Genomic DNA, 25,699 nt, shown 5'->3' on the forward strand with positions numbered 1-25,699 from the left:
TTGAATTTCAAAACGGTTTCGGGAATCAATTTTTTTTTTTTGATAAGTTAAAAGTATAATACCATAACAATGGCACAGTTTACTTAAAACATTTTGATTCAACGTTGTGTAAATATTGAAAAATTTATTTCTGAAAAGAATTCTGAGTGCACTTATTTAAATTAAATAGAAATCAGTAGCAGCTGTGAATCACATGACCTTTCTAAGGCCAACCAGGACAAAATTAACAGTTTGTAATTTTTCCTGGCTGCGCATGGGGAGAAATCGGGAGACACTAAACAGCTATAATTTACATCCACAAATTGCTGCACAACTCGTTGGCAGATACCACTGCCATATACGGACACGAAAGCCAAGTGGAACACGGCGCCACATGCCAAGGTTCAAGCCACATGTTTTAACGGGAACACAAATGCCAGCCTGACGCACGAACACTGGCCAAATCAAAAAATGCACAGACTGCTACGATTCCTCTAGCCATCTACCACGAATACAGGTTGGAGTTCTTTCAGCATATACTGATTTCATACTTGAGCTCACAAGTTCAACATTAGCTGGACTAGAGGTTTTCATGCTTTTTTTTTTACTTCCTACTTATTCTCAGAAAGAGAAAAAAAATCTAAAAATTAAATTTACATTTGTCTTTAAAAAACACTTTACATTATATATATTTCCTTTTCTAGCTAGCAGAAAAACATATTTTACTTTCTGATTGAAATTACTTTGTACAGAATCAACAGAAATTGTTTCACAGCTGGTTACTTCGAACGTCACCGTCGCTGTATTTACTGGCAAGCTGGCAGACATGATTTAAAGCAATGGCTCACGCAGTGACCTGTCACATGTCTTTAAGCAATGTAGACAGTGGCTCTATACCTTTCTCAATTAATATAGTAAAGGTAAAAAATGAATTTAAGTGCACACATAAATTTTCAAGTCAAATAATGCATTTGATTTCTACGCACTTTATGAACATACGCAAGTTTATGATACTGTAAATACATTAGAAAATTAATGGGGACCAATTCCTGTAGTTCAAGAAGGTATTTGTTTACCATTTTTACTTATGATATTGGTCACAAACAATCTTAATGCAGTGATGGAATGCAATGAACATAGTTTGAATTACACTGCTGCTTGAACCTAGTATTTAAGAAAATAATTGTAAACAAATCAGTGCAGCAGAAAACAATTGGCTGGCAGTGAAGAAGTTAATATATATGATAGAACACCACATCAATGTTCATAATGTACGAAAGCTACAAGAAAAAATATATAACTTATTTGATTTGGACACTGAAAAATTGCAACCATTTATCTTGGTACATGATGTAATTGCTGTGGAGATAAAAATTTAATAAAAAAATTTGCCACATCAAGGAAAATCTAAGTTTTTACACGAAAACTAAATGAACAAATCTGATATATTTTATCCTGCAGTAAAAAATGTCCTTGGAATTGCTCAAGATTGCTTGGACAAGTGATAACACACTAAAACAGTGTTGATTTATTTTTAAATATTCATATCCAATGCATCCAGAATGATCAAGGCATGAGGCAGAAAGTATACATGCTGTGCCTTCAGATGCATATGAGAAACTACATCTCAATAACTAAGCAAAACAGCCCTTCTGAAAAGATATTGCACAGAATTAGTCACAATACATAACACTAGCAAAAAACCAATTACCCTATACACAGAAACATCTTACTGTTACCCCTCTATAAACAATTAAAACTAATCATACAATACATACTAGATTCCCATATTTTTGAAAGAATATAAATTATTTGCTTGATAATTTTTGGAGGGTTGGTAAATGTTACTCATATTAAATAAATTTTTTTAAGCATGTTTAAATATTAACTAATCTTTTTGTAAGTATCAAACATGCAAACTACACCAGAGCCTTTAATGATACACTACCACTATAAGATACACATCATAACACCATGAAGGAAGAATAGATAAGCTTTTGAATTTTTCATGACATTTTTTAAGGTGTTTCTGCAGTCATTAACTAACTAGCTCTTTTCTGGCACTTATTGAAAAATGAAAAAATGCCATCAGACAGCAACCCATTTCTTTGCTAAATTAACAGAATGTGCTCTATTCTATATATGTAATACATTCAAAGAATTTAAAAGATTCCCATAAGAATACAGCCACAAGCCCCACGAGTGGTCCTAATAAAAGTTAGTCTACGTACATTATTTTTTCCACTACATAATTATATTTTAAACTGTTTTAATGACAACATAGGATATCTTAGATATTAAAAAGAATTTTCTATTTGTATTACAAAATTTGCTAAAACCACTGAAAGGATTATTGTAATCATGCCAGAAAATATTTAATAAAAAGGAATTATGAACGTTAAACCGGGTGTCGATTAAATTGCAGAAATAAAATCTGGGCCTTTTCTTAATCTTTTCACATCTTTCTAAGTAAAAAATAGGGCAAATGACAGAACTGTTTGCCAATGATTTTATATTCCCACTTAGTAAATTTATTGATCAAATGAGGACATCATGAAGTTACCGATTCAATTTTTAAATACTTTACCTGTTGCGATGAAAATCACAATCCCAACAAAACACCTACAGTTAAAGGCTCAAAACACAATAGAGAAAAACAATGCCGAATGATGAACATTAAAAAAATATTTAAACATTCAGATATTCAATAATATTTATTTACCAAGAAGCTCATAAAACACAAAGCTTTTATATTAAATGTTGCTAAGATATAATTATACTATTTTATTAACAGTAAATTTAAGATCAAGTATAAAAAAAGTGTTTATGTAATAAAAAGGAAAAGTTTATATAAAAAATATTATTTACACAAATTTATTAAACGTTACTCACGATCTAAAAATTCTTTACAAAAAAATTTACGTTAAGTAACGGTGAAATGCACGCAATGTTTATAATATTTAATTTTGATTTGTGTCTGTTTGTACAGATATTAGTGCATTAGAAAAAAAACCTAAAACAAGGCAAGCAAGTTTATCATATATCAGTGATACAAAAGCATAACCATCTTATGCCATTAATCATGAAGCAAATGTAGCAAAAGAAATATACATTAATATAACAAGCAAACAAATTAAATATATATATTTTAGATTTACTCCTAAAGTGATATAAAATTACTGTTACTATAAAACATTATATCAACAGCTTTCATTGGGCAAGAAATTAAGTCACTACAACTAGTATCTTTGAACTAAAGAGTGTTGGCATCACATTAAAAGATTACTTATCAAACTTCAGCGGTCAGATTAACACATTATGTGGCTAAACACTGGAAAATACTAAGTAAAAAGCCCAAAACTTTGTTCAATAAAAAAAATACTTAGCATATACTTAAAATAATCAGGATTTCAAAGTAATATTCCTTAATGAAGATACGCAATCATTTAATAACTCTGCTTTAATGATCCATTCATCATGCAAGGCATCGCCAAAAACCGTAGTCAGGCAAGAATTTGCTTTCCATGACAATTCTTGCAGTGAAACCTGTTATTTGATTAACACTGCAACTTTCCTGCATACTTCAATATGCTGCAGCCAACAACACAGGCTTGCCAAGATAAAGCAAAATTCTTCCCGTCACGTGCTGCCCAGACATACCGTGTGAGGCAGGAGGGAGCCTTTGGGTTTCGATGCCGCTACGTATGCCAGGTACTGTATTACTTTCTTGGTGTTCTCTGTCTTCCCCGCACCGGACTCTCCCGTGCACAGGATGCTCTGGTCTTCTCTGTCTGTGGAACAGAAACATAAACCATTAACTAGATGTAATCAACTATTACCAACCAAAATGTGTGTATGCATTGTCGCTTTAGAAACAACGCCGTCTACTGTGAAAAAAAAGCAAATTTTTCAGGAGAGCTTAATAACTTTATGCGCCATGCTGGAAATGAACGATAGCTGGTGTTAGAAAAAGACCAGAGCAGCGTACAGTTAGATTTTCGGCAAATTCATTTTATAATAAGACGCTAAATGCCACGTAAAAAAAGTTTAAAAAATAAATAAACTCTAAGTGCTTCTCTTCGCCTATATGAGTTACCAACTCTTTTTTAATTAAGGTTCATTCGCTCCGAACTCTTAAAACTCATGGGGAGCAAACGATACTGTGGGTAAAACAAACCTGGTATCTATCTTAAAATACAGGTAAATATTTGGTGAAATGCAATTCGTGATCAAACAACGCTCAAGTGTAAAGCCGTGTTTAAGTATGTTGAACGGTCGTGGTGAAATTGCGCCTTGTTCCGGGAGTGAGATCTCCTGTTCACTTGTGTACTCCCCGGCCAAGGCTCGCCTCCCCCAAGGCCGCGCCGACCGCAGGGAGGGAGTACAGACTGTCAAGATCACGGCCGGTCAGTGGCGTGTTCGTGTTCCATACCCGGTCGGGCCGACGGCGTTTGTTTACACGCTCAGGAAAGCCTCCTTTCCCAGAGGTTTTATTACACTGCCTCGTTGTTATGTGGCTCCCTTCACCAACATGCCGCGGTCAGGAGACGTGCTGTGACGTAGTTCAAGTCAGGGTTTTTTTTTCCTTTCTTTCTTTCTTTCTCCCTCCCTCTCAGTACCCATACTTGAAACTTGCAACGCCCAAAAGCCAAAAGAAAAAAAATAATAATAATTGGTTGTCTGTAAAGTCGGTTTACGGACGATAGTTTAACGTGACAACGTCATAACAAAACATTGATGAAATGATTGCATACTTTTATGAATAAAATTAAATAATTTTTATTTTAATAATAAAAGAATAAATACTTGAAATTATACTAGTAATCAGATTTTTAAAATGCAAGAAAAATTAACCTTTATTGCCGAAATTGTTGTTGTAATAAGCAATGAAAAACACATAAACTTTTCACTTCACTTTATAACCAGTCGACGAAACGGTTCACGTGTAGATGACTTGTAATTAATTTTAAAAACTGGCGTTTAGCTATAAAGTTTGAAAATAATTATGAACAGGTTTTCATATAAATAAACTGTAATCAAATATCTATCATCAATTATATGAATCACCATAATTTTTTAGTCGATTGTAGCATAACCTATTATTACTGCACACGCCGACAGCGTAACAACTGGACACAGCGTAACGGAACAATGTGCGTAACGGGACATTGCGTAACGGAACAATGTGCTTAACGGGACACTTTGTCGTGCGTGCAGCCGGCGTTCATCGATTTATTAGACGTCACGTCAATAATAATAATAATAATAATAATAATAAAAATGCGGAAACGGTGTTTGGCCAAGTCCGATAATGGATAGAACGTATGAATTGGAATTTCTGGCGTAAAAAACAGTCCCTTTTCGAGAACTATTTTGTCCCTAGATCCGTCCCAGCGAGCAGTAATGCTGAGCACGGCCAGATCCTGGAGGAAGGCAACGGCGGAACGGCGGAACCACGGCAGACCTTGCCCAGTCTGCCGTGGCCAAACAACCCGCGCGCCGACGGCTGCACTTTTGTGTCGTTTTTGTTTCGTAAGAATCACGCCCGTTTGTTCACTACATGAGCATTGCATACTATGTTTTTTTTTTGTGCAAAAAATATTTTTCCCGGAAAGTGCAGCACGCTACCTGCTTTTCTTTTTTTTTTTTTAATTCCGATTGCAAGATGGGTATGGATACGTGGTGGGGTAACCGGTAGAGGAGAGTGCGTCAGCGGCGTCACTGCAACTCATGTACTAAAGGTCGAATAGGAAAACGTCAAAGGAGACGGCAGTGTAGGGGTAGAAATAACGTGGCAGTGATGGTACTGAATACTCGTAAAGCTGCTTGTGTTTGTCTACAGCTCATTTTTTTTTAAAATCGAGATCATACCCGCATCCTTACTATTCTCGATTATTACTATTCAACAAAAATACTAATAATTTATCTATCTATACCTAATAAGCAAAAAGTGTCACTTCTGTCACAAGTGGACTCCATGCACAAACTTTTTTTTTTTTTTTTAAGTCAAGCAGGTATTCATATTTTTGAACTTAAGGCATTTTTTTTACTAGCCGCGTTGTTGTCATCGGACAGTGAAATTCATATTTTTTTTTCTCACAGCTGGGTCGTATTGTTTAAATATACCGTCTTAAAACTCTGATATTAGGATGGCAAAAGTGTTGGCGCACATGTGGCTGAGCCTAGGACAGGCGCGGCTCCAGAAGAGGGGGGGGGGGGGGGGGATAGTCCTTCCCGAGCCTCAATTTTTATATTTTGGAGATTATATTTTTGTTTTCTAAAATATTTTAATTTCTTTTATCAAACTTTTCTTTCGTCAAAAAGTTGCATTAAACTATTAAGATTCCGTATTCGGGACCATGAATTTGTTAATAGTTGCACCATTCTGCTATTGATCACAGATCCAATGATCTAACTATTATTCCTCAAACGTCGCGCCAACACATTTTGGGATTAAACGAACTTCGCTCGCGTGAACAGAAGTTCGTATTTTTCATTTCAATCTGCGACAACAGACGGCAGCAATGTCGAAGGAATGTTATGTGCAATTTTATCGGCGGGCTGGAACGATACGAGGTCGTAACAATCAATTGTGACATAGCGAACAAATGGTTGATGCAAATACCACAAGATAGCAGCACATAATAGTCGCTGTCTTATCGAATTTTAATAACGACTGAAAAAAAAAAACACACCCACTGTTAATAAATAACGAATCAGTCGGAAATATGAATAACAACCGACTAAAAAAAAGTTTCTATTTAACATGCAAAGTAACCATAATGAACCAAAATATTTAAAAAATCAAATTTAAATAACAAGCATTTCTAACTTTTAAAATATGGGTTTTTTCGCGTGAAAAGAGGTTGTAACACTAGAGGAAATAAAAATGTTGATATGCGTATTTTATATATATATACATAAATGAAATGTTGCAAATAATATTCTAATATTTACGTCTGATCAAATGGAACTGCATCAAGTCCGTGAAATTGCCGACCATGTCGATCCGCGATCATTGCTGAGAACCGAACCGAGAGTCGGTTCACGTCGAAGTTCCCAGTGATCTTCATTTAGCGCTCACAACACATAAATGTGGTCGAACGATGATCAGTTCCAGCTTATGACTCGACACCTGGCCTGAACTACAATGGTGCAAGGTGTATCTGTGCTGAGTGAGGCGGGATGATAAAGTGCGACGCTCATTGGTGCTTCTGACGGCGTGTCTACTAACTGGAGCGCATTTGTCTTCTCGTCGTGCACGGGGCAACTATGAGATGACAGCGGTGAGCACATCATTGTATGACGGAGAAATGAACATAAAAGGTGTAATGCAAGACCTTTAGGTGCTTTCGAGAATATTTATGGGGCGTTTCAAGTCTTAAAAAAATACACGCGTTTTAGCTATTTTCGCTCTCCCGAAATTACAGTTTAAAAATGAAATACGGAAACAGAACTACCCTTCCACCCTTAACGTGTTCTTCAATACTTTTTTTTTAAACAACCCCCACTCTGATATATTGAGCAGTTTTCAAATAGCTTGGTTTCTTCCGAAGATCTACACATCGTGTGTGTGCCCAGGAAGTGCAACTGCACAATTGTACGACAGCCCTTTCTGAAAGGGCTTCCTGCAGCCGCCCTTAGCCACGAACAATGGAGAGGAGGATGTCTACTGATGGAAAAAAGAGTGCGAATGGAATGCACTGGACCGCACGGTGAGTCTACACGGCGAGCGAGAATGACAAGACAAAGAGAGAAGAGTGACGTATCGCACGCTGGCCTTCGCGTAATAACGAGGTTATCGCAGGCGACGTGACACACTACCACCTACCAAGCATTAACGGGGGAAATGAGCACAACCCATATATATTCTCTGCCGATGGGAACCGTGGCGAGAAAATTGTGGGTTAGAGTTTCCTCGCCGAACCTTAAAAAGTCTGATGTAGTAATGAGCTGCCCTCTCTAAACGACTAAAGCTGTCTTCCTGCTTGTGCGTAGATTTTACCGACTCTTAACACAATGATTCGACAAATCCCGAGTTTCAAAAGCTATTCTTACCGTGCTACTTGTTTCCAGTTTAAGCAAATCTTGATATATATTTTTTTCTTTTCTCACACTCCTGTTGGACTGATTCGTTATCATTCTCTTGTCTCTTTCACTGACGTTTCAAACTAAATTAACCTGTCTTTACAACTCGGTGAAAATTTTCTTTTTTTTTTATCACATTCATTTCTTACCCAATTAGTTCCTGTCACCCCTGTGATAAATGTGTATATACTTGACATGTGTTTTTATGAGTGTTAAAAACAAATAAAAACCAAAACATAATACATTCCGTATTCTTTTCTCAAAAAAAAAAAATCATTATTTAAGCATCTGTGCGTAAACGTTGAAGTTCTAAAAAGTCAACTAATTCCTGGTGATTTTAGTGTGACAAACAACTTTCTTCAATAATTCAATTATAAAGCAAACTCGCTCATAATAAAAGGATAAAATGGTTATACTTTACGTGTGTAGGAAAGTCGATTGGTGTTTCTTACGTGTGCTCGATGAACCCTCCTCCACCGGGTTGTTACACGTCCGCCCCCGAGCCACGTCTCGCATTAATAATGCCAGAAGGCCTGCAGCAGTAAGGTCTGTCTGTCCCTCGGGTAGGCGGGCCGGTCGCGTAGCGACCCTGCCTCGGGCGGGCAAACCTGCTCCTGGGATGTTGCACGCGCTCTTCCTTGCCATTGCCGTTGTTTGTGGGCTTTCCGTGTAAATCAAGCACCGTGTCTCTGCTGCACTTCACGTTTCGCCCCAAATTCCCTCCAGATTTATTTTTTACGTACAGTAGAACCTCACATATCCGACCATGACGGGACCGGGCCATGGTCGGAACGGCCAAAAGGTCGGATATCCGTAGGAGCAAAAAAAAAAAAACGCCTTTCCCAGCTATACAGTCTGTACAGTAATACAACTTTATTTGTAAAAATGTTGCTGTATACATTTCAAACATTTACTTTTGTTAAATTATAAATGAGACGATAAATACAATGTAAGCATACCTTATTTAAAGAATTCAGTAATGTATTTTTGTTTCAGTTTTGCCAAATCTTGATTTTGCAGAAGTGTCCCTCCACTTTTTCTACCCACAATACATTACGTTACGTTTTAAAAAAAACACAGAACAGTACAAGATTATAGTAGTAGAACATTCTGCACCAACAATCACGGCTGAACTGAACAGTTTGCGACACGAAGACATATTGTAGATGCGTCACTTTTTCAAGTCTGAACAGGCTCGCCAACCACGGAGACTAGGTCGGATATCCGGAGGAGTCGGTTGTGGGAAGGTCGGATATGAGGGGTTCTACTGTAATATGATCTACCAGCGGTGAATAGTCGTGCAAGTGTTCTTTTTTTTTAATTTCAAAAATAATTTTTAGTACGTACGTGAAAATAACATCTGTGCCTTAACAACAAATGTAAGGGATCTGTCATGAAAAATTATAGTAAAGTGGATAAATTAACTTTAATGACAGTAAAATAAAGTAACCAACTCGGTTGATACAGTCTTGCGGGAAGAGGGGACTGGACATTTTTTTAATGAGGGGATGAGGGAACATGACATAATAAAAAAACAGTAAAATAATATTTACAAATTTTTTAGCAATATTTTAAGAGGATTAGTTACAAATGTTATAGCTACAGCTCATTTTGTAATTAGTTTCTTTCCAAGGTTGCACTCGACAACTAGCTTATTTTTTTGCTCTTTTTTTTCACTTCATAAAGGGGGGGGGGGGGGGGGCGCTTAATTCCTCCTCCCCAAAATAAACCCACGGCTCTTAGGCCCACTTCGTGCCCGGATCAAACAAATGAGTTTCGACAAGCAGGAGCGGACCCAGAGCACGTGAAGTTTGCTGAGCTTGTGCAAATAGTTTATTTCGTCGATATTCCCAAATGAATATATTATTTCAAACGTAAAGCTGGGTCGACATCGACGTCTTTGGGGAGGAATAGTCCATAAGCCTACAGTAAGAAACCTTTCCCGTGTTTTGCCTGGAGTGCTTTCGGGAAATCATTAAATACAGAACCATCCCTCAAAAACGACATCACCTGGTTAGAGACATTTTAAGATCTATAAAAAGATTATCAAAATGAAACAAACCTCGATTACTTGCCTAATCGCATCCGAAATGTCGTTGTCCGAGCACAAACGAGTGGATGACTGATGCGACCGAAAACAAACCGTCCAAACTAACGAATTACACAGCCAGAGTGATGGGAGCCTGTTTGGTTACCAGCACCAGCAGTATCGAAGGATTGAAGAATTATGGGGGAAGGGAGTAAAATACGGGAGAAAGGGGGCATATTCATACGGGATGATACAGAATGTGATAAGACGACTGCATTGCTACGTGTACGAATACTTCTGACCAAGTATCTCTTGTTTTCATCAAAACCATGGCCGTACGTAAATTTGTTCTTTTTGCATTATTGTTTACAATCTAACACACACTCAAAACATACTTAAATATATTAAGAAAAGTTAAGGAGGTTTTAAGGAGACCTTTATGGATTTTAATGACTTCAGGTATACATGAATATTAATACATGTTTAACTCGTAGTTTATAATTAGTACAATTATTATTCAAAAATTAAAATGTAAATCCTCGGCTTTACCATTGACATAAGAAACTCAGTACAAAAACAGGTTTGTGAAAAAACTCGAAAATCCAAGTGCAAAACTTTGCTTGCTGTCAGTTTTACACTAAATTATATTTTTAAAAAAATCTACGCAGCACAAAGTATTTTCGTGCAACTGAAATGAAACGTATATTAATGAAGTTTTACAGGATCCAATGCAACCATATTTTAATGGTCCTAAAGCATAAGTCATATAAGGACTTTTTAAGTATATTATGGACGCGTTCGAACCCTGACACGTTATCTATGGCTGCGAACACAGCAATAATACCGTATGTTATTTGATTTAAAGGGTAACTCCTTCATGTGGAAATGGTCTACTTCACGAACACACGCGTCCACGACTACTCGTGTTTCAACGACCGATCGCGTCAGGAGACCCCGAACATGCCAGCGTTGCCGTTCGGATATTCGCCTCCCCCCTTACGAAAGAAGTTGAATTCTGAACACTCAAAAAAAAATTGTTTCCCCCCCCCCCCCCCATTTTTTTTTCTGTTTTGAGCTGGATGCGCCCTTACACATCACACATATTGGCACGTGCGTAACTTCCCACACGTGACGTCGGGAGGCCTGTCCCCCCCTCCCTCACCCAACCCCCGGGCCGGACACAGCTTCAATGGCACAATGGCTTCCGGCGAGGCAGATGACACACGGCGCAGAGTAAACAACGACGAGGCGGGAAGGAAGGGGCCCTCCTGCAGCAAGCAAGAGGCTGGGAGTTCAACGACCACATTCATCTTGCAGACAGGGTGGAGAAGGGGTTATGCGCCGAGCTCAGACCACCCTTTCGCGGGCCTCCGACTCGCCGATGGAGATTTATCTCCAGCACTGCGAAACCATCGGTAACAAGCACTGTTTCAGTCTCAGTTCAACCTTCAACCTCGCAACATTCGCCCGTCTAGAAACCAAAAGACGCCACATTGGTTTATAACAGTTTTTAGGCCATATTCTATATCGAATGATTTTCGAAGATTGGTTTCGCTAAAGCACGTACATAAATTACAGGAATGCTTAAATTAATAGCGGCTGTCTTCGACAAATATGTAGTTTCCCCTTGGTGTTTCGTAATGAATTAATTATTGTGAATGACTACAACTCTAATAATTCTGTCGATTGACACAATGTTATGATTGATGGACTTTGAATATTTTTTTTGGGGGGAGGGGTTGTTTGTCTGCCTTAATGAAAGCAAAATGTAAATATTAAAAGTTAAAAATATATTTTGCTAAGGTATAAAAACTGTCAAAATCAAATTTGACTTTTTTTCAGTTCCTATCCCTCCCGAGGTTCTTGTATCTCACGCCCTTAACTTTACCTTCACTTTAACTTTACAGGATGTTCCAATACATACTAAAAATCAAATCGACCGCGCAGGTAAGCTATGCAGAACAGAAATTTGTGGTCCCTATAACTTTTTTTTTTTTTACCAATTTGGCTTAATGTTGAGGTCTCGTACCACTTTGCACGTATCAGATTTAATGAATTAAGTGAGGCATTGATTTACATTTCGTGACAAGTATACTTAAACACGCACTGCGTCCAGATACAACTCAAAAACAATAGCGCGTGTGATTTGGAAAGTACCGTTAAAACTACGTGTCGTTTATTAAGATAATATTTAATAGCACTATTTGCAAATCGTACAGGCACTAATGCCTATAATTATTGGAGTAGGGGTTTTAAAACTTTACGAAAGAAACTGACATTTCCCATTTACTAAAAAAATAAACTTTTTCCAATTAAAATATACTTGAGAAATTTCAAACAAATTTTGGGTTTGCTTCCAACATTAGGAGGCCTTAATTGATTCCTTTTCCAACATTCCTGGCAGGTGTCATTATGCGTTTACCGTATCAAATAACGAGACGTTATGCCCAAATTTAATTTTTAAAAAAATTGGTCGCAGTAATTTGGTCATGCGTAATTCAAATGTTCTTAAAGGAAGAAAACAAAAAAAAATACTTCATTATGAAATTAAAGACTAACCTGTCAACAAAGCATACGATAGTCAGTTGTATACAACATGTAGGCGTTCATAAGTGCTGTAAGTGTATATGTATACAGAGCTGCCAACCATTACGGATTTTCCGTAATTATTACGGATTTTAACCCCGAATTACGGAATTACGGAACATCGCTGGTTTATTACGGAAACGAGGCTTTGTGCTGCGAGGTAACGGAGAAAATTCCGTTTCTGCTGTGCTTGTTTCGTGAACGCAGTTTGAATACATCGCTTGGTTGCACAAATAACGGAACTAGTAAGTGTGCGCATGTACGATGTACTGTCGAAATAAGTAAATTAATTCTCGTGTTTACAAATAATAATGGGATGGTATTACGTCCGTTGTACGATACAACTAGTACATATTCTCAGACTTATCGTTTGAAGGCTACTTAAATCACGATAATTTTTGTACGGTACTTTGGCTAACCTGTGTTGTTAATTTATTTCTTGAAAGCCATTTTTTTTTTCATCATAGTGTTTTTGTCGTGTCTACAGACGTGAAATTTTTTTATGTTTTTCGATAGTGTTGTGTTCTTCAGTGCCGGTTTTAGAAATGAAGCGTGTGACAGAATAATGTGTATCTGGAAAAAAAAAAACACGCAAGTCTTCAGAGCTTTCGACTTAAATATTCAAAAGAATGGCCATGCTTGTCGTTTTCAAATGTTTGGAACGCCACGGTTTTGTAATGTATGCACGTGTGACTTTTCGATTGCACATGGTGGAAGGGATGACTGTAGACGGCATATTGAATCATAGAAACATGCAGAACATTTTAAAGCCGTGACGAGCAATAAATCTACTATATCTTCGTTTTTTCGCTACATCTGAAGAAACGAAAGTAACGAACGCAGTTATTGTTTACAAGTCCTTGTGTTTGTCTTGTTTGTTTACATGACATTTCTTATCCAACCAGGATAAAAAAAAAGCAAATAAAAAGACAGTTGCTTTAAAGTTTAACTTTGAATTGAAGATTCAAAATATCCAGTAAAATTATTAATATTTCTTACATATTCAGATGATTGTATTGTTCAAATATATTTTTTTTATTCATTAATTTGCATTGTATTCATATTTTTCTTTTTCTTTTGCATATTATTGTCCTTGTTTTATCTTGAGTGTGTGTTATAATGCCCCAGGAAAAATTTATCGTGCATGATTTACGCGTACTTTTTTCATATACCTAATTGCCATTACTGATAGGTGTGATTTGAGGTTGGCAGCTCTGTGTATATACACATACATACAAATATAAATGCCTACTTCACACATGTTATTCATGAACACAAAATAATTGGTCTATGGTAGGCAATTAACACAATTTATACGAATTAAATTACTCCTTACAAATAATATGAAACTTTTAGCAGAAAAAAATTATTTAAATTGTTGTAGCTAAGCACGTTTAAAAGATTTAAAAAGTTTTCATTAATTTAAAAAAAAACAAGGTTATTGTGATATGAGAAACTTTAAATACAGGCCTAATACTTTTGATACGTAATTATTTAATAGCTTTCAGATCTATGATGAAATGATGAGAAACGCGAATAAGAAAATACGATTATAAAATGGTGTTAATTTTTTTGTCTTAATAAATGAGCCTTAATTTCTATACAGATATATCCACAGATATTCTATAAGCAGTAGATTAATATATATATATGAATTAAAAATCTAACACGATGTTAAAACACAACTTGCATAGCGTAAAGCCTATGGAAGAAAAAGGAAAACGCTAAACTCTTCAAAATTTACTAATATGGCGAAGGAAGCGTCTAAGGGCGTACACTAAACTAGATAAATGTGACTGGCAACTTCAGTGAAGCTTTTAAAAATTCCGCCGGCATAGCATCGACTTTCTAAAGCGCACTTTGCGAGAAAAACGTTATGTAAGCAATAATAAATCATCTCCCCTCTTTTCCCGCACGAAAATATAGGGCCGTGAAAGCCGTGGATTTTCCATCATAGAACTTTATGCATAACGAAAGATTAAAGTCGTCACAGTTGCAAAATTAAGGAGCGGGAGAGAGAGATAATAAGGAAAAGCTACGGGAAAGTGTAGGCCTAAACCAAATTTACTTTGGATTTCCTTTTATCTCCGCCCTCACATTATCTCAACAATTTAATTTATTTCGAGAGAGGATTTAAGACGTATAAGTTTGGTATTAAAAAAAATTAAATCGATTTAGGCAGTTACATTTGTCATTCTAAACATGCATCACTGCATTTATGGTTTGAGCTCACATCATTGCATCACAAAAAAAAATACTGCCTTCAAAGATATCTCGCATTTTTTTTTTTTTAAATTCGAGGGGGTATACATCCCTCCTTCATCCACGTATATTACTGATTGGAACATCGATTTTATTTCGTGCTCCGAGCCACGTTATTACTATATTCGGCGTTCACAAATTAAGTCCCATCGGGAAGCAATCTGCAATACTGCACGATCAGAGATCAGTTATTTACAATAATTTAGTCAGCCGAATGAAACAAATAAATCTTCTCGTCAACATAAAAGTCATCAGAACGGCCTGAAGGTCATCAGAGACGGCTGAGGGTTGTGACGGCCGCCATCTTGGATTATACCATTTTATTTTCTATGAATTTTAGAATGGTATTTTAAACAACCCGTAAAGATTCTTAAAAGCACTTAAGGAACTTGCAATCAGGGTTAGAAGAAGAAAAAACAGCTTTTTTTTAACAACATTTATTTTAAAACACCTTTTTTATTAATTTAGTTATTTTGGTTCTCAGCATGTTCAAATTAAAACCAAACAACATCCAGCTTTCTTGCACTCATGTTGAACCAGAAACATCTGGGTGTTTTCCCCACAGGAAGAGATGTTCAGATTTGTAAATAAATAATATCGAATATAATAATAAATTTATTTATTTCTCTTTTTACACTGTCTAAGATAAAAATTTTGATAAAATTGATAAAATTTTACAAGGGTATTTAGCTGGGTATAATTTACAACTTATTCGGATAATTTAAATAAGATATTGATTAATATATAATTTTTGTCCCTGTAAATCACAAGAAACAATGAGCTGACTTGTATTGTTATTTGGGTGGAATCATATCTTTCATTTTAAAAAAATAAATATTCTATTTAAAGTACATTATTAAATCATTTGTTTTTTTATTATAAAAACTATGGTTTAAACCATGGTTCCAGTCAACCCTGCTTGCAATACGCCTTTACCTTCATTTCTGTGCCATATAATGTTACGGTCACCGCTACAATTTCCCAGCTGCCCCCTGCACGACGAGAAGACTGCGCGCCAGTCCACAGCCTGGCGCTTATAGGGGCGATACCGCGCTACAAGCACCAGCGAGCGTCGCGCTAATCATCCCGCCTCACCAACACAAGATACATCCCTTAATATTATGAATTTTTTTGCGGGACTTTTCACTGCAATTAGATGATATTTTGTAAGTAATTGGTGGCAAATTTTGTTCCGAAACACAAAATACCATAGCGGCGCGATCGCGATAAATGTACAGGAATAATGGCAATAAAATGAAATCACCAACATGGCGTGTGAGGCAGAGACCTACATCTACATCTACATCTACATCTAATACTAGTATACATCCTACAATTCCTCTTCCTCTTCCAACCCAGAAAGAAACCCATTCATTCGTGGAGGGGGAAAAAAAACCGTAATTTTGCCGACCCGCCGCAACACCAAAGGACTTGCTCACTCACGACTTTTTTCCACTACATCTGTGACGAAAAACATTTAGTTCAGGGACCATTCGCCCTCAGGCCTGCGGAAATGTTCTTGCGCGGTCCATGACGCCACGAAGCGAACTAATTCCTGCAGACCAAGATACCACTTGAGCAATAAAATGCATTCCTCGTGTATAGTGCAGAGCAAAAGTCTTGTTCAACGTTCGATGGAAACGCGTGGCCACGAGCTGTAGACGGAGCCCCACGGAACTAGATAGTGCCGACTCGGCACGGTCCGGTCGTACATCAACTGTTCTAAAAACATCATTGTCGCTTTTTTTCTTCTGCGCTTGCCACCCGGCTTCATTGCTCGTACAACACTGCGTGGTCAAACTATTCTGAACGGGACAAACCATGGAGTTAGGAATTGTCAGGAGACGGCATGCTGTGACGTATTTGAAGTCTGTTATTTTTTTTTGACCTTGTCATCGCCATATTGTAACGACCAAAACATTGCGGAAATGTGCTTGACCACGCCTGATAAATGGTTAATAAATATTAATTAGAATATGCGTAGTAAAAACATTCCCTTTCATAAAATAGTCATTTAAAGCTCTTCCCACAATGCAATGATTTTGGGCGTGTAAACAACATGGCGCATGCCATGGGCTGGACAGAAAACAGCTTCACCCGGTTAACATGTAAATATGCAGACGTGGCCACCCCTTTGGCCGCACTCTGCTGTAAATGTGTTATTAAAAACACAAATTTCGTCGTTAAAATGGTAGGTTTCATCTTTATCATCATTAAAGATAAAACATATGCAATAAGTACATATTAAACACAATAACGTTTATCAACAGCTACAAAAATTTGTGGTATGACTCTTAATATGTACATATATCGATACGAGTAAATAAAAAAACTGCAATCAAAACATTCAATAGTCTTCTGTAATGTTTCTTTGTTCACGAGAAAGTTCAACATATTTTCAAATTTAAATTTTACTTTTTGCCAATGTCTTATTTTAATACTATGAATATTAATAAAAAAATGCAATGCAATAAATACACAAAATCAGATGTTTTTCTGTAGGCCTTTTGCCATGTCTGTATGTATCAGCTTTAAATTTACTTTACTTTAGAAACACATTATCCTTATTACAAACATACGAACAAAAATATATTAGCCAATTTTTGCTTGGTTTAAATAACTACCTATTTTTTTTTATAAAATCATTTTCAAACAAAGACTATTATCACGATTCACTTTTTTTGGGAATATGCCTAGTTAAATGTGTATATTTTCGTCTTATTTCTAATAGCCTGTTTGATTTTGTCATCGTTCAACAAACACGTGAATATTACTATTGCAAAAATTAGAAATATGTAGTATTAAATCTCTACGAGCAGTTTGCGAAGCTGTTTGCGAAGCTGTTAATATGTATAATGTCTCATGGCTTCACAGGAAACGGAACGGGTAACAGACTCGTAAAGGGGGTGATGCGAACTTGCTCCGTGGTTATAATATCACATACGCCTTTTTATCAATTCTGCGACACAACACAAAATATTAATAATGTATGCAGTAAATCACTTGCGTGAAAATACACCAAAGACGTCCGAGTCAACTCATGATTTGTGTGCGGTTTATAAACGCATTATGATGAACCCTTACAATGACTCTTGGATCAAGTTTCAGTCATCCCCCCTTCTGCGGTACACTGTTTAACTACGTAATTGTGTTCGGAGGGGTGACACCCTTCGTAATTCACCTCTAACCGCTATAGTTGGCCTGCAAACTTCACAAGTTATAGCTCAGCGCAAGTAAATCATACGAACTGCACTGAGAACATTTTGGCGAGCATTCATAAAAATTTGACGGAAATTATCAATCTATACAATTATATGGTAAATTTATTATATACAAATATGGTACATTTCCAATGAATTCCTCGTTTCCTAGACAAAATAAGGGAACAATACCATATTTGTATGTCATAGATCACGGGTCCAGGGCCCGTAATTGAATGTGGGGGCCATGATTCTAACCCCGTAGCGCTTACTAGGCAATGGTGAAACACTCGCTGAAAGGCCAGATGTTATATTCGGGAGAGCCGCAGGTGCGTGGGCGAAAAGATAACGACCGTTACGCGACGAAATTGCTCTGCAGCCCTAACTGAATACGTACACATTCTGCCCACGACGAGAACATTCAAGCAGTTAAGGTGCCATGAGGGGAAGTCGAGGTCTGCCGTATGTCCCTCCCTCCTGTGATGACGCATCCCAAAGAAGCCCGTTCGTTCCTTTCGCGCTTCGTCTCGTTACGCGGCCCATCATTGGCCGCTCGCACTAACGAGAACCACTTACGGCTTGGATCTCGACACGCCATTGGCTCGCGTGCGAGACGAATTAACGTATAATTTGAGCCGCGAACAAACAAAAAAACAATCTACTGCTAGAGCAAATCTGTACTTTTAAGACGAGATAAGTGATTGTTTACCTGCACTAAAAAGGTCCTGAACAAACTGTGACTCACCGACTGTTAAAATTTCACGAGAGTATCCAGAAAACATCTATTACGTTACAAAGTGGATAGATTTCATTTAACGTCGTAAAGTAGGCCTAATGTCCATTTTCATTCACATAAAATAATGTTTCAAACTTAAAAAAAATCTTTTAAGCTGAAATATATTTTTGAAAAATGTGATTTTAGTGAAAACCTCAGCATCACATAAACATCTATGTGTATTGAAAAAAAATTTATAACATTCTGGGAAGGGGGGAAAGAGGGTTTCATCACCACCCCCCGCCTTTTTTTCCCCAAACACACACTTTTTTTTACCCTTGTAACCGCCCTGAACAGTTCACCCAGAAGGCTGTTAATTCTTTCTATCAGCTAACACATGTATCCTTCAAGTGGAAGAGATTATGGTAGTATTAGGAACTTTGCAACATTAAATTTGCGAAATCTGCTACCCTTAAAACACAATCGACACTTCAATGTCGACTGAAACTTTCCGTGCATTTCTTCACTTCTTGGGGAGGCTACGCAAAACTACAATCTAAAAATAAAATTTTAAAAAGTTGATAAAGATTCCAAGCTTATATAATGGGAAGTTTACTGTACAGTACGGCATCTATCCTAAACATTTTTTTGCAGAAAGGCAAATGCATAGAAAATGTACCATATTTAAGTAAATTTCTCTTACAATTGTGTAGCGTTAACAATTCGTATATCGCATAAAATGTTTATGAATATTACAAAAAATTTAAGAGTGTAGAACATTTTGTTATCACTTGGTTGTATGCATAACTTATCGTCCATTTTGAAAATTATCTAATATGTATAAATATGTACTTTTGCTGAAATTTTTTTTTCAATGCCGACAAAGATTTACGTAATTTAAAATAAGTTGATTAGTAAGATAAAAGTTAACTATTTCTATACTGTAGTCTGTATGCATTAAGTGTTTAGTATGTATCCTCACGAATAAACTTTTATTCCACTTTTAAAATGTTACGTTGACATTATACTATAGAACAGGTAAAAAAAAAACTTTTATTTGTCTATGTTTGTATTAAATTGTTGGATAAATTGTATTTGTGTGTTTCTATGGAAGTAAAAATCGTTTGGAAAATTTTCCCGTTTAACATAAAATGTTCCTATAAGTTACCAAAACAAAAAAAAAAAATGAAAACCAACATCTTCTTTATTAATGACATTACTTGGTGAATGAATAAGTTACTCAGCCCCTAAATGTATCACGCGAGCCATCCCAGCGACACCTAATGAATAGCTGATCCGTCTTGCACAGACGCCCATCTGACGCGAATCCGTCTGCAGTCCCATGAGCCCCCGATTTCTTTAAGTCCCATTCATTCATCGCCTGGTCGTGCGCGTACGTCAGCTGTCTTGCCCAACTGATCCGACCGCGTCATTCCATCTTCCTGCGTGTATGCGAACCGCGCAAGGAACTATAAACGAAAAAAAAAAAAAGTTCGAACACGACGCTATCAAATACTCGTTTATGAACACAACGCATGACGCAAAAAAACGTTAACGCAATCATCTGCCAACTTTTCAACTTCTTGTGTTTCAGCTTGTTTGGGGGCGTTCTATATTTGAAGTGATGTGTTCAGAAAACCTTTAAAGAAACAAACGTCATGCCTTGTGAGGCCACGATGCTGTTATATGTATATCAACTTTTACATTAAAATAAAGCTATACCAATCTTATTTTAATTTATAAATATGCCACAATATGTGCCAGTTTTTTTTTACGTGAATACGTCTTTAATTTTTTTTTTTCCATAGTGGGAGGCAATTCAATAAACGAATTATAACAAAATCGGGAGATACAGTTTGGTGTTGCAACTAAATATCTATCATCTCCATCCAAAATTTAATTACACCACTGGCTAGCTACATGATCAAAAAAATTCGTTACGCTAAGTGAGGACCGTGACGCATCGCGCGCAGTGCCGCCATTTTGAGGTCATTTGGCTGCGTTTCGAGATTTCCATTTGGTATAACTTTTGACTCGGAGAAGCTACGACGTTCGTTTCAGTTTCGATCGTCAGCTCTCGTCAAAATCTATCGATTGCATATATATATATATATATATATATATAGTGTAAAATAGTTACAGTGAATATATATATAATGTTAAAATAAATAATAGCGTATTTTCTATAGAAAATATTACCTGTTACGTACACATATTCAAGTACAACACAGCACGGCCGTCCATGACACAGACACAGACACAGACACACACCCACACGGGCATTTTTTTTTTATTTTTATCTATCAGGCGATGCCCCTCAGAATCCAGAAGCAGAATAACCTAATTCAGAGAAGCGTCTCGAGGTAGAATCTCGGACGGCGGTGGGCGTCGCGCTGCCAGCTCCATAAGGTCCGTCGCGGCTCGGCGGCTGTTATCGCCCGGACCGCGGGCGCCGTGTACGGGCAGTAACGCCTAATAGGGCGGCTCGGTCGTCGCGGCCGTATACGGGAGGGCGGGAGGGATATCTCGCACGTCCCGTCGCCGTGCGTCCCGGCGGGGAAACCGGGTCGAGGCCCGGGGGAGATTCCGCGTCCCGAGGCCCGCCAGCAACAGCGGGATAGCCCCATATGTACACACAAGCAGTGTGAGATCAACACGCTAGATAGCGCTACTGTTCTTCTGTTCATTCATAGAGTGAGCTAATACTTTACATTAAATATTGATTGGAATGTTTATTACGGAATCAAATGTTTGAATTAAATAATAACTGTTTGCAAAACAACAAAATTGTCTGTTAAATGTAGATTTTTTTATGGAAATATATTACCACCTGAACAACAACTGAAGAAAATTAAACTAGAGGGTATAAGAAAAATACACTTTCAGTGTAATGGGATTGTATATAGCACCCTGGTAATAAACAAGTCTTGATGCGCTTGTTATTAATAATACTATACTATGCGAGACTTCCGTTAGGGTATTAATTTGCATGTTTTTATTTGTTATTTCATACCATGATTGGGTAGTGTGTCGCATGGCATGGAATAATAGCCACCCTGCCTACACCAGCGCACGAACTGCATCATAACTATTCCGAAACTACCCAAACCGCATCAATTTAGCAACTTCGAGAACAATTGTAGTACATAAATAAAAATTAGCCGAACCACCCTGGGTTGGGTTCGTTTCGGTTTGGTTATAAAAATCTTGTTAAACAGAATAATTATTTTTTAAAAAAGGGGGGGAAATTTTTTTACTGTTTTTTACTCAAATGAATACTTTTCCGCTCTGTATTTTTTTTTTTAAGAAGTCTACGTTCAATTTAATGTTCGAGTTTCGTATTATAGGTATATTTGCAACGTGAGAACACACGAATTTGCTCGTTACCGAGTTTAGATATTTATCCATCACTGGCAAGCACTGGAAGAATCGCTCAAAAAATTTTAATGGTATTTATGGTAGTGGATATTTATGACAGCCCTAGCAAGCACAGAAAGCATTTAAAATGTGGTATACAGTTTTCGATTAACAGTTCGTACGTAGCCATGTCTTCTAATTATTTATTTTTTACTATAGCAGTCATAAATCTGTAAAAAAAAAAAAAATGTAAAAGTGAGGTTTCTATGTTTTTATAATATTATATAGTATATTAAAATTAAAGTCTTTATAGACGAAAGCTACATTCGCGCGGTTAACCCAAAACAATATACCACATGAGATAATGCTTTCAGAACATGCTGTGACTGACATAAAAATTTGCCTGTAGGTTCATAAAAACATTAAGAAATTGTTTAGTAGAAATAAACATTTCATAAACAAATTACGTATGGTTATATTTAAAAAATATATATTTCAATCCTGTGTAAAAACACGAAATATTATAAACAAACTAACCAAGGATACTACCTCCTTAAATAAATTTTCAATCTAATATAAATAGGTGTACTCTCGTGTATTTGCCATCTTTGTTTGCCTAAGTTGTCAGCAGACACTTATGAAGCCATGGTATCATGAAAATCTTATAATTTTTTTTTACTGAATTCTATGTTTTAAAATTATGTTTCGTTTCTTCATGACAGGCTACGCATCGTATTAATTGGTTACTATAAAGAACAATACGACATTAAGAAATCGTTGTTAGAAATGTAATATTAATTAATGCGCGTGTGCGGCAGATTAGTTTGAAGGATGGTACCTGGCCATCGCTGGCCAAGTACTGAAGCCACAGCCTTCGGGCCGATCAACCCACGACTACCGAGGTTGGATGACCGTGCTCGCTAAGGCGTAGCGTCCATGTGGCGAGGGTCGTGTGTTCGATCCCAACAAGCACGTCCCATCGGTTTCAACAGTTTTTATTAGTGACGGGTGGAATCCCAATTTTCTCGAATCCGAATCCCGAAGAGTAGGTTCTTTGAATACATCCCTCGAATTCGAATCTAGGTGTCAAGGCTCCAAAATCAAATACCGCATAAGAAATGTGTGTGTGTATATATAAACTATGATGTTCAACATTTAACCCTTTAAAAGTTATATTCATGAACTAAGTTTCCAGAATCAACACACACTGTAATTTCATTTATATAATTACATGTTAAAAGTACAATATTTTGGGAAATGGCAACAGGATGGCTATGAAGACCTTGTAAACTTCAGAGGTTATCAAAGTTGAAATTTTTAATTCGCTTTATTTCCTCTAATATTTTTTTCCCTCGAATATCGCATTCTTCTGATGGTATTCGAAGATTTAATTGGCCTATCCCTAGTTTTTATGACATTACAGTTTCTTTTAACGTATAATATTGAAAATTTGCCTTCGTTTGACGAATCTCCAAAGAACATAGCATGGTGTATTTTGTCATATTGTTACTAGTGTAGTTATTCGTAGACTATTTGTAGCAGCCAGTTACAACTAACTTGACATTCCACTTAACTATACATACTATGCTTAGATGAAGAAATAATTTAAAAATTAAACAACTCAAAACTGTTATGGTTATAAAAAAAACTGTTGAAACCAAGATGGTGTCTTTGGATTATCTTCCCCCCTCAATTTGAGTTTTCAACCTAAACGGAACCAGCGACAAAATTTCCTACAAATATTTCTACAAAAAAAAAGTTTCAACTGACGGGTAAACATAGAATCTGTACACGCAAGCAAGCTACAACGTCGCCTGTTGTTCTCGTGCCGAGTTGAAAGCGGAACCTTGTGCTGCTATCCGCCCACTAGCGTATCCGCCGAGATAACACCCATGCTAATAGTGGGCGGTTTATGCTGCGAGTCACTTTCTAATTCTTTCGACGCCGATGCCGCCTCAAGCGGTCCCGTTCATTTCACACGAAGGTAAAAAGTCAATCACTTTAAACTTCATGGGTTTCCTAATATCCTTCCTCAAAATATAGCTTAAGTTAACAATTGGCTTCTCTTAAAGTTGACTTCACAAACTTACAAGCTAGCGCGGCTTTAGCGAAAGAGCCTCCCCACCCTTTTTTTGGCCACCAAAATTTTATAACTTTTCTTATTTTACTTTCAAACGTACTTACTAAATTAAAACTAATCTAGAAGCAAATCATGAAAATATTCTGCTCCCGCAGGTCAATAAATATACGGGATGAGTCCGGGAAAGAATACTTATAAAAATACTTTTCTAAAAAAAACTTGCGACAGCCGCCCAGAAAAAAAAGTACTCCTTGTATTCGCCCCTGTTGCCAAACTGTGAAAACAAAATCTGCAAATTCAAACAAATTTGATAAGCAGATTATTTTAAGACTCGATCTCACTGTCATGGGTTGCTGCATTTTCATGCAAATACTTTTTTAATGTATCTACATTTTCTTCTGTTAAGCTATACAAGCACTCGCTGCATTTTGTGTTGATAGCAAATTTGTCACCATACATATCATTGTTACATGAAAAAGTCAGGAATATATTAATAATTAAATGCACCGTGATCACGCTAGAAGGAGTCTTCATTTTCAAAACACTTGTTCGTGAAAAAAAACTGCAATTAGCGATAAAAAAATCATCATGTTGGGAGTAACAGAGCCTTGAAGTACGGACTCAACAGTTTAAAAATTTTAAAAGGTGTAATTATGAAGAATGACATAGTAGAACAAAATAAATGGGAATATTGGATAAATTGATTTTTTAAATAGTGACTATTTGCGAGAAGTATTGTTTTGTGTCATTTTTAACGAGCCCTAACGAGGTTCGAGTTTCCGAAAGAATTTCAAGAAGCCACAGAGGTGGATTGGTGGAGGGGAGGGGGGAATGTAAAACGCAATGGACCTGGACGCAAATAATCCGTCGCAGGACAGCCCAAGCTCGTAAACATGCAGCTTGGGCGGTCAATCAGCACGCCCCGAGTGACAGAATAATTCCGTTCCATTACGCGCTCATTGCTCCATTATCTCCTCGCCCACGGCCCACCTCCGTGAGGCGGCGAGACTGGTCTCCCCGAGACGCCGGCCCCGGGGCGATTGACTGCCACGGAAATCGGCGCCCTGCACTTCACGCCGACACACCACACACACAACACACACCACACACACAACACACACACAAAACACACAAAACACACACAACACACAAAACACACAACACACAAAACACACAAAACACACACACAACACACACAACACACAAAACACACAAAACACACAACACATACAACACACACAACACACACAACACACACACACAACACACACAACACACACAACACACACAAAACACACAACACACACAAAACACACAACACACACAACACAACACACACACACAAAACACACAACACACAAAACACACAACACACACACAACACACACAAAACACACAACACA

General features: G+C 37.1%; 1 protein-coding gene across 1 annotated transcript in view; it reads right to left on the reverse strand.

Annotated features, from left to right (window-relative positions):
* The window catches only part of LOC134537689 (myosin heavy chain, non-muscle), a 160,856-nt gene that overhangs the window by 51,602 nt on the left and 83,555 nt on the right, over positions 1-25,699 (reverse strand). The window contains exon 3 of the mRNA XM_063378406.1: positions 3,640-3,770. Within this exon, the coding sequence (XP_063234476.1) occupies positions 3,640-3,770 (131 nt within the window). The remainder of the gene's footprint in view (positions 1-3,639; positions 3,771-25,699) is intronic.

This window comes from Bacillus rossius, chromosome 12 (assembly GCF_032445375.1).
Source record: "Bacillus rossius redtenbacheri isolate Brsri chromosome 12, Brsri_v3, whole genome shotgun sequence".
NCBI classification, from domain to species: Eukaryota; Metazoa; Arthropoda; class Insecta; order Phasmatodea; family Bacillidae; genus Bacillus; species Bacillus rossius.